The sequence below is a fragment of the Electrophorus electricus genome, chromosome 2, assembly GCF_013358815.1.
Source record: "Electrophorus electricus isolate fEleEle1 chromosome 2, fEleEle1.pri, whole genome shotgun sequence".
Taxonomy (NCBI): Eukaryota; Metazoa; Chordata; class Actinopteri; order Gymnotiformes; family Gymnotidae; genus Electrophorus; species Electrophorus electricus.
Genome location: NC_049536.1, coordinates 28,137,903 through 28,153,136, shown reverse-complemented (window position 1 = coordinate 28,153,136; position 15,234 = coordinate 28,137,903). Strand labels below are relative to the sequence as shown.

Below are 15,234 nucleotides of genomic sequence, written 5' to 3'. Positions count from 1 at the left end.
CATGCTGCAGAGAGTAGAGTGCTCAGTCTGTCTGCCAGGGCGGCCATTTTACCGCATTTTATTTCTATTTGGAAAAGGTGTGTGCATACATGGGGTCCCAGGTGAGGGACTCTGGGTCATTGGGATGTGAGCCTGCTGGGGGTTTGATGTACGGTGCAGTAGCTCCAGTCATGTGTTTAACAGAGCGAACAGTCCAGGGACTTCCATTGCTCCTCCGGGCTCTCACTCTCAGTCCGGGGACTTCACACTGATTTATCGCTGTTTTTAACATACTAAAACAAAACAGTGTGATTTATCCCTGTCTTTAACATCCTAAAACAAGTATGATTTATCACTGTGTTTAACATACTAAAACAAAACAGTGTGCTTTATCAGTGTTTTAACATACTAAAACAAAACAGTGTGATTTATCACTGTCTTTAACATTCCTAAAACAAGTGTGATTTATCACTGTGTTTAACATACCAAAACAAAACACTGTGATTTATCAGTGTGTTTAACATACTAAAACAAAACAGTGTGATTTATCATTTCCTTATCATACTAAGACAAGTGTGATTTATCACTGTGTTTAACATACCAAAACAAAACACTGTGATTTATCAGTGTGTTTAACATACTAAAACAAAACTGTGATTTATCATTTCCTTATCATACTAAAACAAAACAGTGTGATTTATCACCGTGTTTAAAATACTAAAACAAAACTGTGATTTATCAGTGTTTTAACATACTAAAACAAAACAGTGTGATTTATCATTTCCTTTAACATACTAAAACAAAACTGTGATTTATCACTGTGTTTAACATACTAAAACAAAACAGTGTGATTTATCATTTCCTTATCATACTAAGACAAGTGTGATTTATCACTGTGTTTAACATACCAAAACAAAACACTGTGATTTATCAGTGTGTTTAACATACTAAAACAAAACTGTGATTTATCATTTCCTTATCATACTAAAACAAAACAGTGTGATTTATCACCGTGTTTAAAATACTAAAACAAAACTGTGATTTATCAGTGTTTTAACATACTAAAACAAAACAGTGTGATTTATCATTTCCTTTAACATACTAAAACAAAACTGTGATTTATCACTGTGTTTAACATACTAAAACAAAACAGTGTGATTTATCATTTCCTTATCATACTAAGACAAGTGTGATTTATCACTGTGTTTAACATACCAAAACAAAACACTGTGATTTATCAGTGTGTTTAACATACTAAAACAAAACTGTGATTTATCATTTCCTTATCATACTAAAACAAAACAGTGTGATTTATCACCGTGTTTAAAATACTAAAACAAAACTGTGATTTATCAGTGTTTTAACATACTAAAACAAAACAGTGTGATTTATCATTTCCTTTAACATACTAAAACAAAACTGTGATTTATCACTGTGTTTAACATACTAAAACAAAACAGTGTGATTTATCAGTGTTTTAACATACTAAAACAAAACAGTGTGATTTATCATTGCCTTTAACATACTAAAACAAAACTGTGATTTATCACTGTGTTTAACATGCTAAAACAAAACAGTGTGATTTATCAGTGTGTTTAACATACTAAAACAAAACAGTGTGATTTATTATTTCCTTTAGCATACTAAAACAAAAAGATGGATGAGTGTCCATTCACTGGGCACAGATGTGGCATGTTGTATGCTATGGCTCTTCATGGCTCTTCCTGTTTCATGCTCTGTAGAGTGGAAAATCTGTAGAATTCCCATGGGCTGCTTCCTGGCCTGTGTTCCACAGCATGTTGTTAATGCTGTTTTTTCTGCTGGACTGTAATTCCCGGCCCCCTGTGTACAGGGTGCTGAATGTGGTGAGGGGGTGAGAGAGAGGAACCTGTCATGCATTGTGCACTGGGGCCACTGGCCCGAGTCACCAGGCCCGAGGCCAGATGCCCCCGGCCCGCCCCTCACAGTGGAGGAGGAGCGATGTGGTGAGCGGCTCCAGAGAGAGAGTGAGCAGGAGCTACAACAGCTGTGCTTCCTTCCCTGCCCAGGTACACTAACCCTGCAGAAACAACACCTGCCCAGGTACACTAACCCTACAACACCTGCCCAGGTACACTAACCCTGCAGAAACAACACCTGCCCAGGTACACTAACCCTACAACACCTGCCCATGTATACTAACCCTGCACCAACAACACCTGCCCAGGTACACTAACCCTGCAGAAACAACACCTGCCCAGGTACACTAACCCTGCAGAAACAACACCTGCCCAGGTACACTAACCCTACAACACCTGCCCATGTACACTAACCCTGCACCAACAACACCTGCCCAGGTACACTAACCCTGCACCAACAACACCTGCCCAGGTACACTAACCCTGCACCAACAACACCTGCCCAGATACACTAACTCTGCAGCAACAACACCTGCCCAGGTACACTAAACCTACAACACCTGCCCATGTACACTAACCCTGCACCAACAACACCTGCCCAGGTACACTAACCCTGCAGAAACAACACCTGCCCAGGTACACTAACCCTACAACACCTGCCCATGTATACTAACCCTTCACCAACAACACCTGCCCAGGTACACTAACCCTGCACCAACAACACCTGCCCAGGTACACTAGCCCTGCACCAACAACACCTGCCCAGATACACTAACACTGCAGCAACAACACCTGCCCAGGTACACTAAACCTACAACTCCTGCTCATGTACACTAACCCTGCACCAACAACACCTGCCCAGGTACACTAACCCTACAACACCTGCCCAGGTACACTAACCCTGCAGTAACAAAACCTGCCCAGATACACTAACCCTGCACCAACACCTGTTCACATACACTAAAGCACAAACACCACCAGGATTTTAGCTCACATCAAAAGTCAGAGAGTAAGATTGATTTATGTTGTTTTTGTATTGTGGTGTAAGTAAAAGCTTTGAGAGATTAACCATATCCTGAAGAATGTCAATAGAAGCAGCATTTTGCACTTCAGAAAATACAAAGATGTGGTTCTTTTTGTTATAAACAGCACAGAGTGTCATGGCTTTCACTGTTCCGTACTGCAGTGCTTTGTTAGTGTGAGCGTGCGTTGTACACACACTGCTCTCGTTTGGAAGCCTTAACTGGGCCTGTTCTGGTCCTCTCACTGCCCAACACAAGGTCTTCCACATGTGGAGCTGAGGTTATCTCAGCTGGAGCAGGGATGTTCACAGGACATGTGAAACAGAGAGTGAGTGAGAACATGATCAAGTGTAAGAGAGAAAGAGAGAGAGAGAGAGAGAGAGAGAGAGAGAGAGAGAGAGAGAGAGAGAGAGAGAAAGAATGAAAAGCTGGAGAATTGGAGTGGAAGATTGACAGGGTGCGTACGTGTGTGCGTGGGCAGGGAGGGTGCTGCTTTAAGACCCTTATCATTCAAGATCTCTCGGTTTCGAAGAAATATTATTGTTATTAGAAGGTTAATTTGGGGTTGATGAAACATTTTTGAGGCACTATTAGAGTGTTAGTTGATGCTACTTACTGTAACTGTAACATTCTGATTCTGTGCTTTAGTGTTATTATATGATGATACTTCTATTGCAGGCGACTGTCACCTGACCGAGTGGTCGTCATGGAGCTCGTGTCAGCTGACGTGTCTGGAGGGGCGGAGCTTTGAGGCTGAGGGACATCAGGCTCGGTCTCAGGCGGTCATCATCCAGACAGTGGAGAACCAGGAGAGCTGCCCACAGCAGGTGTTTGAAACACGGCCCTGTAAAGGTAATACACACACACACACATGCCTATACACACATGCGCGCACACACACACACACACACACACACACACACACACACACACATGGCTATACACACATGCGCGCACACACGCGCGCACGCACGCACGCACGCACACACACACGCATGCCTATACACACATTCGCATGCACACACGCGCGCACACACACACACGCGCGCGCACACACACACACACACATACCTATACACACATGCGGGCACACACACACACGCGCACACAGGCACACACAGACACACATGCGCACACACACACACGCATGCCTATACACACATTCGCGTGCACACATGTGCGCACACACACACACGCACACACACACACACACACACACACACGCCTATATACACATGCACACTCACACATACACGCACACACACACGCACCCACACAGAGGCATGCCTATACACACATGCACGCGCACGCACACGCACACACACCTGCATGCCTATACACACATGCACGCACACGCACACACACACATGCACATGCACACACACACACGCATGCCTATATACACATGCGCACTAACACATACATGCACACGCACACACACACACACACACACACCGATACATACATACACACAAACGCGCACACACACATGCGCACACAAACGCACACACACATGCGCATGCGCACACACACACACACACATGCCTACATACACATGCACACTCACACACACATGCGCACGCACATACACACACAGACGCATGCCTATACACACATTTGCGTGCACACGTGCACACACACACGTGTGCACACACACACGAGCACACACACATGCACACATGTGTGCACACACAAACACATGCACACATGCCTATACACACACACACACGCACGCGCGCGAAGACACACAAGCGTGCAAACGAATACACACACATGAAAACATACACAACACATACACATATGTATACACACACTTGACACGTACAAACACACACACACGCATACCTGGTGAGCCAAACCTCTAGAAAATCTGTGCCACAGTATGTGATCCCAGTCAGTTCCACAATGTCCGTTGCACATCAGAATTCTTCTGCTATTGGAGTCTGGGTGATGCTTGTAAAATAACAATTTGAAAAAATTATCAATGTTGTATGTTTGTTGTGTGTGGGGGTGTGTGTGTGTGTGTGTTGAAGTGGAGCTCAGACATCTGTGTCAAAGTGTATGTGCAGTGCTATAAGCTAATAGAGCTGTTAAGTTTGTACCTCTCTGCTTGCTGTAGGAGGGAAGTGTCACAGCTATGAGTGGCGGACCAGCACATGGAACAACAATGAGAGGAGCGTGTGGTGTCAGCGCTCAGACGGGGTCAACGTCACAGGTACCATCCCCATGCTGACACGCGGGACACGCGTCCTCCAGCTGTGCGCACATGAAGGGCATGGGCTGGGCCGTTGCTCATGCTCACGTGCGCTTCATCACTGACTGCTCACGTGGGCGTGGGAGGAGACTTCTCGCCTGCTGCCCTGCTGTAGTCTGAATGGCACTGCATGACTACAAATGCTTGGCGTGGTTCATTAACCCTTTCATTGCCTCCCCTGACCTGTCTGCTGGGAGGCTTGGTCCTGATCAGTGAAGCTATGACCTGTGTCACATGCACCCCTGAGAAGACCAGAGCACACTGACACCATAGTGGTTCACCTTCTGTCTCCTTTGCTTATTGAACATTTATCTCGCGTTACTTCCACCACTGACACCTGTCCAGGGGCGCTGCATCCAAAGACACGAATAAAGAAAGAAAGAATAATAAAGAAAGACTCTCCGCTTTCAATCACCAACCCTTCAGTTCAGAGGGAGGAAGGAACTTTAAAGCCATCACAGAGATGATTTCCGTACACGACTGAGTGGAACGTTCATCGAGGGAGCGGCGGTTCAGCACCACCTGTGCGGCGTTGCAGTAATCTTTGGTTAAGTGGTAGTATGACGTAAGGCTCTGTGGGCTGTTGCAACTACTGCTCGAGTACCTACAGCGTCAGGCAGAGCCTCTCAATCTAAAAACCAGGGTTTCATGCAGGTCACGTGCTTTCTGGTGCAGTTCACTCCTTTTTAAGACAGCTCACGTTGCTTCATATGCAGGTCACGTGGGTTTTTATGTGGTTCTCGTGGTTTTACATGTAGTTAACATGTTTTTTTACGCAACTCACATGGTTTTCTATGCAGCTCACGTGTGTTTGTTTTTTATAAAGTTCGCATGGGTTTTTATGTGGTTCACATGGTTTTTTTTTTTATGTGGGTCACGTGTTTGGGTTTTTTTTGCAGTTCCATGGTTTGTTTTCTGTTTGAGCTCCTCTGATGACTTCAGATCAAGGCAGAGTGTTAAAGGAGTCCAATCAGAGTTCTGAGACTCCCTTCTCACACTGCTGCCGTCATCCATAAAACATGGCGTTTTACCTCCATGAGCCATACAAATGTTATTAAAAAAAAAAAAGAGCCACTAGCACCTCCACAAAGTGACCAGGGGCATGGAGAGAGCAGGGGCTTGTGGATTAGAAGCAAGGAATCTCAGGGCCAGGGAAAGGGAAACGTTTAGACGTAGCAAATGACGTTTCACGTTTCCCGCACTTTTATCATTGCTTGTAGAATGCTTCAATCTCTGTGCCAAACGGCCGTAACTATGGCAGCGGTTATTGTTGTTTTTGTTGTTGTGTCCTGCTGACAGGAGGATGCTTCGAGATCAACAGGCCTGCAGGCGTGCGGCACTGCCATCCGCCCTGCACCAAACCCTTCTCCCAGTGCAAGCAGGTGAGGGTTCCTGCCTCACCACCACATCTGTAAATACAACCACATGCATTTCACACCAGGAGGCTCAAAGAAACAAAATGATTAACCCTCCTTTAGAGTGTGTGTGGGGTTTCTTTATTTATTTTCATTGTTGTTGTTTTGTTTTGTTTTTTTATTGTTTTAATTGAATTCCCTTTGTATAATAATACCGTGTGTCTGAAGTATCAGATCAAAATGTATTATTATTATGATTAAGGGGATGATTTAGGGGTGGATGAATTTGCATTATTGTGCAAAGGAGCCAAAACTCCAGAGAAAGAGAGAGCATGTGTGCATTCAGAGGTTATTACAGGTCAGGCGTGTGCTTCTGGCCTCCATTATCAGACACTGTGAAGTTTATCAGACACTGTGGAGTTTATCAGGGAGAGACTGTGGAGTTTATCAGACACTGTGGAATTTGTCAGACACTGAGTTTATCAATCTAACATTTCCACTGGTTCATATTGTGGAATTTTGGTTCAGTCCAGCAGAATAGAATAAAATTAAATAAATAAAAATTGTAGACGGAGAGCCCTTTTTCTGGAAATGAGAAATGGATCTTCTGAAACAAGTCTTATGAAGTGATGGGTAATGGTTGTATTTAAACCAAAGAGTAAGGTTGGAGTACTGATCCCTGTCAGGCAGTCTACATGGACTTTGCGTATCTGTTCTTCAGTTTCAACCATATTAATATCATTATATATGCAAGCTGTTATATCCTTCTATGTGAATCCTACAGCGCTGTGTGTATGTGTGTGTGTGTGTAAGCACCTGTGCGTCAGATTTTAATAACCACAAATACAGTGCGTTTTAAGGACGATAGCTAAATTCATGGACTTCTTACAGTCTGTTCTACACAAACACATGAGTGATAAGTGTGAACATGCAGGCGATATCTGGTATACGTGTGTGTGTGTTCAGCCCTGCGGAGAGTCCCTCACGGGTGCTGACTTGCCTTCGACACCCGTGTCCTTTGCAGAGCGGTGTGTGTGGCTGTGAGAGGGGATACACAGAGGTGATGACCACGCACGGCTTCCTGGACTACTGCACCAAGACCCCCGGTGGCGATCACAGGAAGGCGGATGTGAAGACCAGCACAGGGAGGCAGAAGCCAGGCCCCTCGCAGATCCAGGACTTCTTTGGCGAGTGGTCCCTGCAGGCCCTTAGCCCAGGTATTTGACATGCAAATGAGGAGTAGTGCCGTTGTCGTGGGGATTCGCTGTGTTGGCTGCGTGCCATTGGCTGGGGCCTTTGAGTTACAGCAGATGAGCTCACAGCCTTTATGGGGGTCCAGAGGAGGTGCTGATACATCACACGGTTTAATTAGGAGCCGACGTTTAGGCCTAGCGGACGTGCCGCAAGAAACGAGTAGGAAAGGTGAGAGGCGTCTCTCTGCCGCAGGTTAATTACGCTGTGATTTCTATGAGCTGTTTCGGCCACAGCTTCAGGCCAGTCCTGATTACATCCAAATTTACTGTTCAGCGCTCTAGCTACAGCACACCACCTTTCTCACGTTTGTTCAACTCTCTGAGCTGGAAGCATGTAATCCTTTCCAAAACACTGGCGGTGTCGAGCAAACATTAGTCCGAGTTCAGAGCGGAGGGAGGGGCCCAGAGCGACGCCCAAAAGAGCTCCGGTCCTGTTCTGTCAGAGCTGTGACTCAGAGCGAGGCCCGGAAGAGCCCCGGTCCTGCTCTGTCAGAGCTGTGACTTTGTGTTGAAAGGTGAGTTGAACTGAGAGTTGGCCTCGGTCGGCCTCATCCAGGGGCCCCACCATCACACTCCTCACAAACGTTTGTCCTTAGACCCTCTCACAGTGCCCTCCACAACACTGGTAGACTTGGGTTTCTATCTGCTGTAAAATAAATAAATAAAACACTAAATGAATTTTGTTTAATTTATCTGCCTTTTAATAGAACTGCACTGAATTAATATGTATCACCCTTGAAATACAGTGCAGGATATTACTGCGATCGGACATGATCAGAGCTCTTCCTTCACCCACCGTCACATCAAAAAAGAAACCATCCCATTCACTTTGAATTCAGAAAGATCAATTTTGAGTCACAGGCAGGTTTTCAATGAAACTGCCTTTAGCTTTAAACTAAAATGGTGCAGTCTGCAAATTAAAGTCAGAAAAAGAATTTGAGCCTTATGGTTACTACGTGCCAGCCTTACGGGGGCCCTATGGTTTGTGTTGGCACAGATGGGAGGATAAAGATGTGGGTGTATGGGGCCACAGCTGGAGGCTTCCTCCTCATCCTCTTCATCATCGCCATGTCCTTCCTGTTGTGGTATGTATAACATCCTCCTGTAAATGTGTCATAATGTGGAAAACACAGCACGCCTGCCAGTGTTTGATACCTGCCCGTGTGGCTTTGCTCTGAACTGAAGACAAGTATAAACGCAAAGGCTAGTAAGGATGCTAACAGCACTCATGTCTGATTTGATGATGTAGTTGGCGGGTGGGGGTGGTTAGGGGGTATGTCCAAAATTACCCTGCTAGCTGCATGCGCCAGTGGTTTTGGCTGTGAAGTGGCAGGCTCAGCTTAGTTTGAAACACAGCACATTACTGCCACCCAGTGGCACAACAGAGTCCGCAGATGGAATCTAAGAGATCCACATTTATTGTGTGTCTGAGATTAAGAGAGCTCAGCTGGGATCCACTCCATGTCATTAAGCATTGGGGCATGGACTGGGAAACTGATTCCAGATCAGTTCTCTAGTTCTCAGAAGTGGTAAATGGTGAAGATGTGCCGAAAAGCGTCTGTGTCCGTTTTCATTCCCTGGTTTACTCATGTTGTTTTCCAGCAGCAGGCCAGCAAAGCAGAATAAAAAACTATCTCCTCCTCAGAAGGCTCTGGCGCTGGCCTATGATGGAGATGTGGATATGTGATTTGCATTTTAAGGAACAGAACCCCCGGAAAGTGGGCCACCCAGACACCCACTGAACTAGAGAGAGCTTTCATACCATCCCAGCACACCTTTGCATTCCCACAAAACTGTCAGGAACATCCGGAGAGAGTATGGTGGATCCGGAGAGAGTTGGGAGGATCCAGAGAGAGTGTGGAGGATCCGGAGAGAGTTGGGAGGATCCAGAGAGAGTGTGGAGGATCCGGAGAGAGTTGGGAGGATCTAAAGAGTGTGTCGAGGATCCGGAGAGAGTTGGGAGGATCTGGGGAGAGTGTGGAGGAACTGAAAAGAGTTGGAAGGATCCAAAGAGAAGCCACAGCTTAGCCAGCTCACACGGATGTCGACAGGAAGCGCTAACCTTTTGGAACTTGTTTGGACAGTTTGGTTTACATTACCACCAGAGTGAAGTGTGTGGAACCAATATCTTTGTGTTATTCCATGATATTCAAAGACGTTCCGAGACATGGCAAATGACATTCCATGGGCCAAGGCTCTCTGACACTTTCTGTGTTGAATTTTCTACAAATGAGACACAGGACAGGTAAAAGGAAGACACAGGAAGGACATTCAGAGTGACTCCTCTCTGTGTACATTGCACAAAAGACCAAACTGACTTTTTTCATGAAAGTTGAGAATAAATCCACAGATGTTATGCACTATATTAGTGCTTTACCATTCTTTTATTTATTTATTTATTTTCAAACTGTTTGTGAACTGTTGTCATGGGTAATGCCACATGAATGTGTGTACATGCAGGTCTGACTGTTGTCACAAACTCTGACCGGGTGACTGGTCTCACCGGGGATGAGCCCGTGGTATCAGTCTGCAAGTCTTTGTTTGACTTTTAACCTTTGACCCACAGGTGCTGTTCCTGTCTGCCCCAGGCCCACTGTTTGGTGCCTCTGTACAGTAATGGCGCGGTTAAAGAGAATGACACTAAGGAAGAGGTGTCTGCATGAGTCTGATTGGATCTGACGTACTGAGTGGATCTGACAGCACATGGACCATTCGGCTTAGCACAGAGCACAGTCTGGAAGTCTCTGTAGGGCTTGGCGTATGTGTTTGATTGGGGTTTTTAATGGAAGGGGAGCTGTCCACAAACACCTGGACTACCTCATTTCAATTAATGAGGTTTAACTGACTCATTTCCCATCTGTCCATATTTTAAAATGGTTCTCAAATCCCTTTGCCCAGTATAGTAACACTTGCCTTTTGGGCCATGTTTTCAGCCCTAATGTTCACACTTTTTATTACACTGATGTACCAGTTATGTTTGTCTATACTCCCTGCAACCTAGGAGACAGTTCTCTCATAAACCCTAACAGCCAGCATGTTTGTGTCCATGTGTTACGCAGCTGTAGATCAGGAGTGCAAAGCAGAAGATAGTTCTAGCATTTTAATTTGCTCATGACTGATTGTTCCGAACAGACAGCTGAAATGCTCCCGTCCCCTGAGCGTCGCATGTGCTCTAGATGTGCCCCATGCTTCCTTAAACATTTACATCCTGTGTTTATTAAATATAGAAAAATACAACGCCCTACTCCAGAAAAAATGACCAAACGCATGGCCAGTAGAGGGCAGTCTTGCTTCACGAACTCTTTGCCTCCAAGAAGCATCGGTATGGCCATGTTTATGTACACACACACACACCTCTATGGCACAGCATTATCGCTTGTCCTTCATGGTGTATATATTTGTTTCAGTCATGTTGGTGGAGTATTCGATACAGGTGAGTACATCACAGAGGTGGTAGGTGTTGAACTGGACTTGAAAATAACGCAGACCAAATGAGCACAGAGCTCCTCCCTGAATCCCACCTGAGGCAGCTCATGGATATCCATCCATGAATCCTCTCAGTTCAGTAGGACTTCAGAGACTAAGCACATAGCTGGAAATCCCGGTATATTAGTTTTTGATGATTCCCGCTACCATTCTTTGTTTACTTTGTCTACTCTGACCAGACATGTGACACATCACATGATCGAGGCACTGATATAGCCTCAAGCAAGCAAGATGTGAAAACATTTAAATACAACCTTCATCTGAATAAAGTCTTTTAGTTTAACTGCTGTTACAGTTAGTTCAGACTTTGGGCCCATTTGTGAATTAATTCACCGCTAAAAGTACCTCAGACATTGTACAGCCTTTGATCGATGTAAAGACATTTGTTTTGGGGTTTGTTTTTAAACCACAGCACAAACCTTGGGGAAATGGCAGTATCTTTATTGGGACCCAGTTGTAGGTGTGCATGCTTGATTCATTTTGGTCAAAAAATATCTTGGATTATTCCTAAAGTGGCCTTGCCGTTTTTATCCTTCAACTGATCCTTCAGTGTTTTAATGGACGTTTGAACGTCACACTGAATAAAACTGTTTTTGTGGCCTCTTCTGTAGAGTTTAGATTATCTGCAAAATATACAGTCACCTGGAAAACACTGGATTTTTCTGTTTACATTGTAGTTTCTGTTCTATGTGTACTTGATGAGTGGAACAAAAGTATTAATAAATTGTGATACTCTGTGAGTTAAAGCTGGACCTTGCCGTTATTTGGGTGTGGCAAGAATCACAAAGAAAGTATTTGCACCAGGGGTGTTTCTAGCCTTCCTGTTGTACAGGGTCAAACACAGAATTAGGAGGTCACAGTTTGTCCCCTTTATCTTGCCAGTCAGTCAAAGGGGCAGAATTGTGTTTAACTTTATTTTTAAATAAAGCACCACTCCTTCTCCCTGTTCAGTTCATTCACTTCTTTCTGTGTTTTACTCTCTCTCTCTCTCTCTCTCTCTCTCTCTCTCTCTCTCTATCTCAACACCCTCTCTCTCTCTCTCTCTCTCTCTATCTATCTATCTATCTATCTATCTCAACACCCTCTCTCTCTCTCTATCTATCTATCTATCTCAACACCCTCTCTCTCTCTATCTATCTATCTATCTATCTCAACACCCTCTCTCTATCTATCTATCTATCTATCTATCTATCTATCTATCTATCTATCTATCTATCTATCTATCTATCTATCTATCTATCTATCTATCTCAACACCCTCTATCTATCTATCTATCTATCTATCTATCTATCTATCTATCTATCTATCTATCTATCTATCTATCTATCTATCTATCTATCTATCTATCTATCTCAACACCCTCTCTCTATCTATCTATCTATCTATCTATCTATCTATCTATCTATCTATCTATCTATCTCAACACCTTCTCTCTCTCTCTCTCTCACTCTCTCCATCCCTCTCTCTCTCTCTTTCTCTCTCTCGCTCCTTGTGCATGTTTTCACACTTTCTCTCTGTTCTTCACACTCCTGCTCTCTGATCATTTGTTAACTGCTCTCACTTCTGTCACCAGAAAAGTTTTGTGTCATAGTTACGTTTCATTTGAATAATGTTGTGACATGTACATGTGAAGTGATTCTTTTGAGACGTAAAACTACATGTGAGTGGTCTGGTTTGCTTTTGCATCATTAGTTCATGCTTGTCACAAGCTTGCAAAAGAAGCAGGTTACTGATTACATTTCTAATGCTATTGAATTAGCAGTGCCACCTTTTGCTAACATAACCGATGCATTTGTTAACTTAAGTAGGTAATGCCTTTGCTTTAGTGGTCTAATATGTGTTTATGGCAGGTTAAATGGTTATAAGGGCTAACCTTCACATGCGTTATCATTACCTTATCTCCTGTTTGGCTGACTTGCTTTGAAATTCTAGCATAGGTCAATTTCTAACGCTAGCTCTGTATAGTGAACAGAGAACCAAGGGAAAAGCAGTATCTGTATTTGAGTGATACTAATGTTTGTGTCATGTAGTTCTGCTCAAAAATCCAGGTTAAAACATAAAACCCTTCATATTGACATTTGAACCACCCCCCACCCCCTGCATGGAAACATTTTACTGGGGAACATGCTCCATTAAACTGGGTCTAGACTCCACCCTGATTTGCACAGTGATGCACTTTTTGAAATCAAATGAAACAGGGTTTAGACTAATCCTCAGTCGCCTGCTTCTGGGGACCTTGACTTTCCAGTTCATAAACTGACCTGTCTTGCAGCTAATCTAACTAGCCAATTTTCACATAAATGTTTTGTCTCTGTTTCGGGTTTCTCTCTTCGGCCTTGTGATGTCCTGCTTTTTTGGCAGGCTGAATGTTGTCTGTGTCAAGTGTGAGGTGAATGAACTTTTAACAAAACTGTCACACTCGTTTCAAGTCTTCTTACTACTCCTTTTTACACTGCGAGTGTTTGAGACGCTCTTCGCTCTTCACCAGAGCAACGTGCATCTTTGTCAGTGTGACGGGGTGTGTGTGTGTGTGTGGGGAGGGTTGGTGTGGTTCCCTTAGCACCTTCATCTACCTGCACTACCAGGTGAGCTACTAAAGCTTTTGGAGAATAACACGTGATGGCTCTTGTCTCGCTGCAGGGAAACTGGGGATGCCTGACCAAACCCAGCAGGTGCGTATTCTTAATCTTATGCGCCTAAATCAGGAAGAGTAAACTGGAATTACCTTGTTCAATTAGGTTGACATATTTGTGTAAAGAGCTTTGACCAGAGGTCAAGACATCTTGATTTTCAGCTGGAGAGAAAACAGCAGCAAACACCAGAGGCAAATGCAACATCTAGAATTGACTCTAGAATTTTTTTAGCCCTAGCTCTTTTGTTTGAACAAATGATGTGACAACATACAGCTGACCGAGAGATAACTGTGTAGCCAATGACTGTCCAATTACCACTGCTCTCATAAATTGGGACTATGTATAAAAAAGACTGTAATTCCTGCATTAGTTCACCTAATATGGGAAGGAATGATCTGGAGTTATAGAGAATTTGCACTTTAACAAATCATTTACCATTTCACTTCAAATGCACTTCAAATAGAGAACAGAGCTAAAGGAATTTTAAAAATCACAACACTGTCCAAATATTTATGAACTGTGCATAAACTGCCCTTTTTTAAATACTGTGGTGTCGCCTGTGGTTTCTTGCGTCTTCCACATACGTTTGGTTAGCCATTCATCACACACGCTTGTTATGGCCTTAATAACTACCCAAAGTCGTAACCTTCGATGGACACTCAAAAATCTACTTGTTAAAAGGATGTGGGTATGGAAAGACTGAATGCTCTTTATAACTTGTCTCTTTTCTTGTCTGTTTTTCTGTAGGTGCTGCTGTAATCCGCGCATGCCCAGTGCATTCAGCTTTTCTAACGCCCACTGGTTCTTCAGCAAAGGGGAACCTCTGCGCTCTTTTATTTAATCAGATCCTTTTTATTAAGCATTTCATGTTCCTTTGAACATGGTGAGAATTTAAGACATTTTGTCACCAAGACCCAGATGAGCCGGGTGTGAATGGAGCGATCTCATCACGGCCTGTTTGGCTGTTTAAGCTCCTCCACACATGGACTGGGTTTCACACGTCCTTCCACACGCAGCCTGCCAAATCCCCACTCTTCCTCTAATCCTGATTTATCACTTCTTACTGGCCAACTGATTTATAGAAAGTGTGGTATTGCCGGACTGGCTGTGAATACTGCTGTGTGAGTATTTAGCAGACCTTCAGGGAAACAGCAGCAGGTCAAAGGCAGGTGTGTGGAATTCCTAAAGGCTTCTGTTTCATTGTTTAAATAGAGGAAGTGAGGACTAGAATTTCATATCAAAGCTCCAGTACTCAAAGAGGTTTTTTCCCGTTCGGACTGACATAGCCTGTGGCAAATGTGTCTCAACTGAGTAGATTCACACTGACTGAGGATCACATAAATCCATTCACCCA

General features: G+C 44.0%; 1 protein-coding gene across 5 annotated transcripts in view; it reads left to right on the top strand.

The window, feature by feature from the left end:
• The window catches only part of thsd7ba (thrombospondin, type I, domain containing 7Ba), a 144,300-nt gene extending 132,302 nt beyond the window's left edge, over positions 1–11,998 (top strand). For 3 of the 5 annotated variants that reach the window (XM_035523605.1, XM_035523603.1, XM_035523604.1), the window contains 7 exons: positions 1,832–2,027; positions 3,578–3,751; positions 5,019–5,114; positions 6,453–6,535; positions 7,533–7,725; positions 8,759–8,846; positions 10,328–11,998. In XM_035523605.1, coding sequence (XP_035379498.1) covers positions 1,832–2,027; positions 3,578–3,751; positions 5,019–5,114; positions 6,453–6,535; positions 7,533–7,725; positions 8,759–8,846; positions 10,328–10,424 — 927 coding nt within the window. In that variant the 3' untranslated portion in view covers positions 10,425–11,998. Of the gene's footprint in view, positions 1–1,831; positions 2,028–3,577; positions 3,752–5,018; positions 5,115–6,452; positions 6,536–7,532; positions 7,726–8,758; positions 8,847–9,363 lie in introns of all 5 variants that reach the window. The other 2 variants (XM_035523607.1, XM_035523606.1) reach the window with 2 other exon arrangements.
• The last annotated feature ends 3,236 nt before the right edge of the window (positions 11,999–15,234 follow it).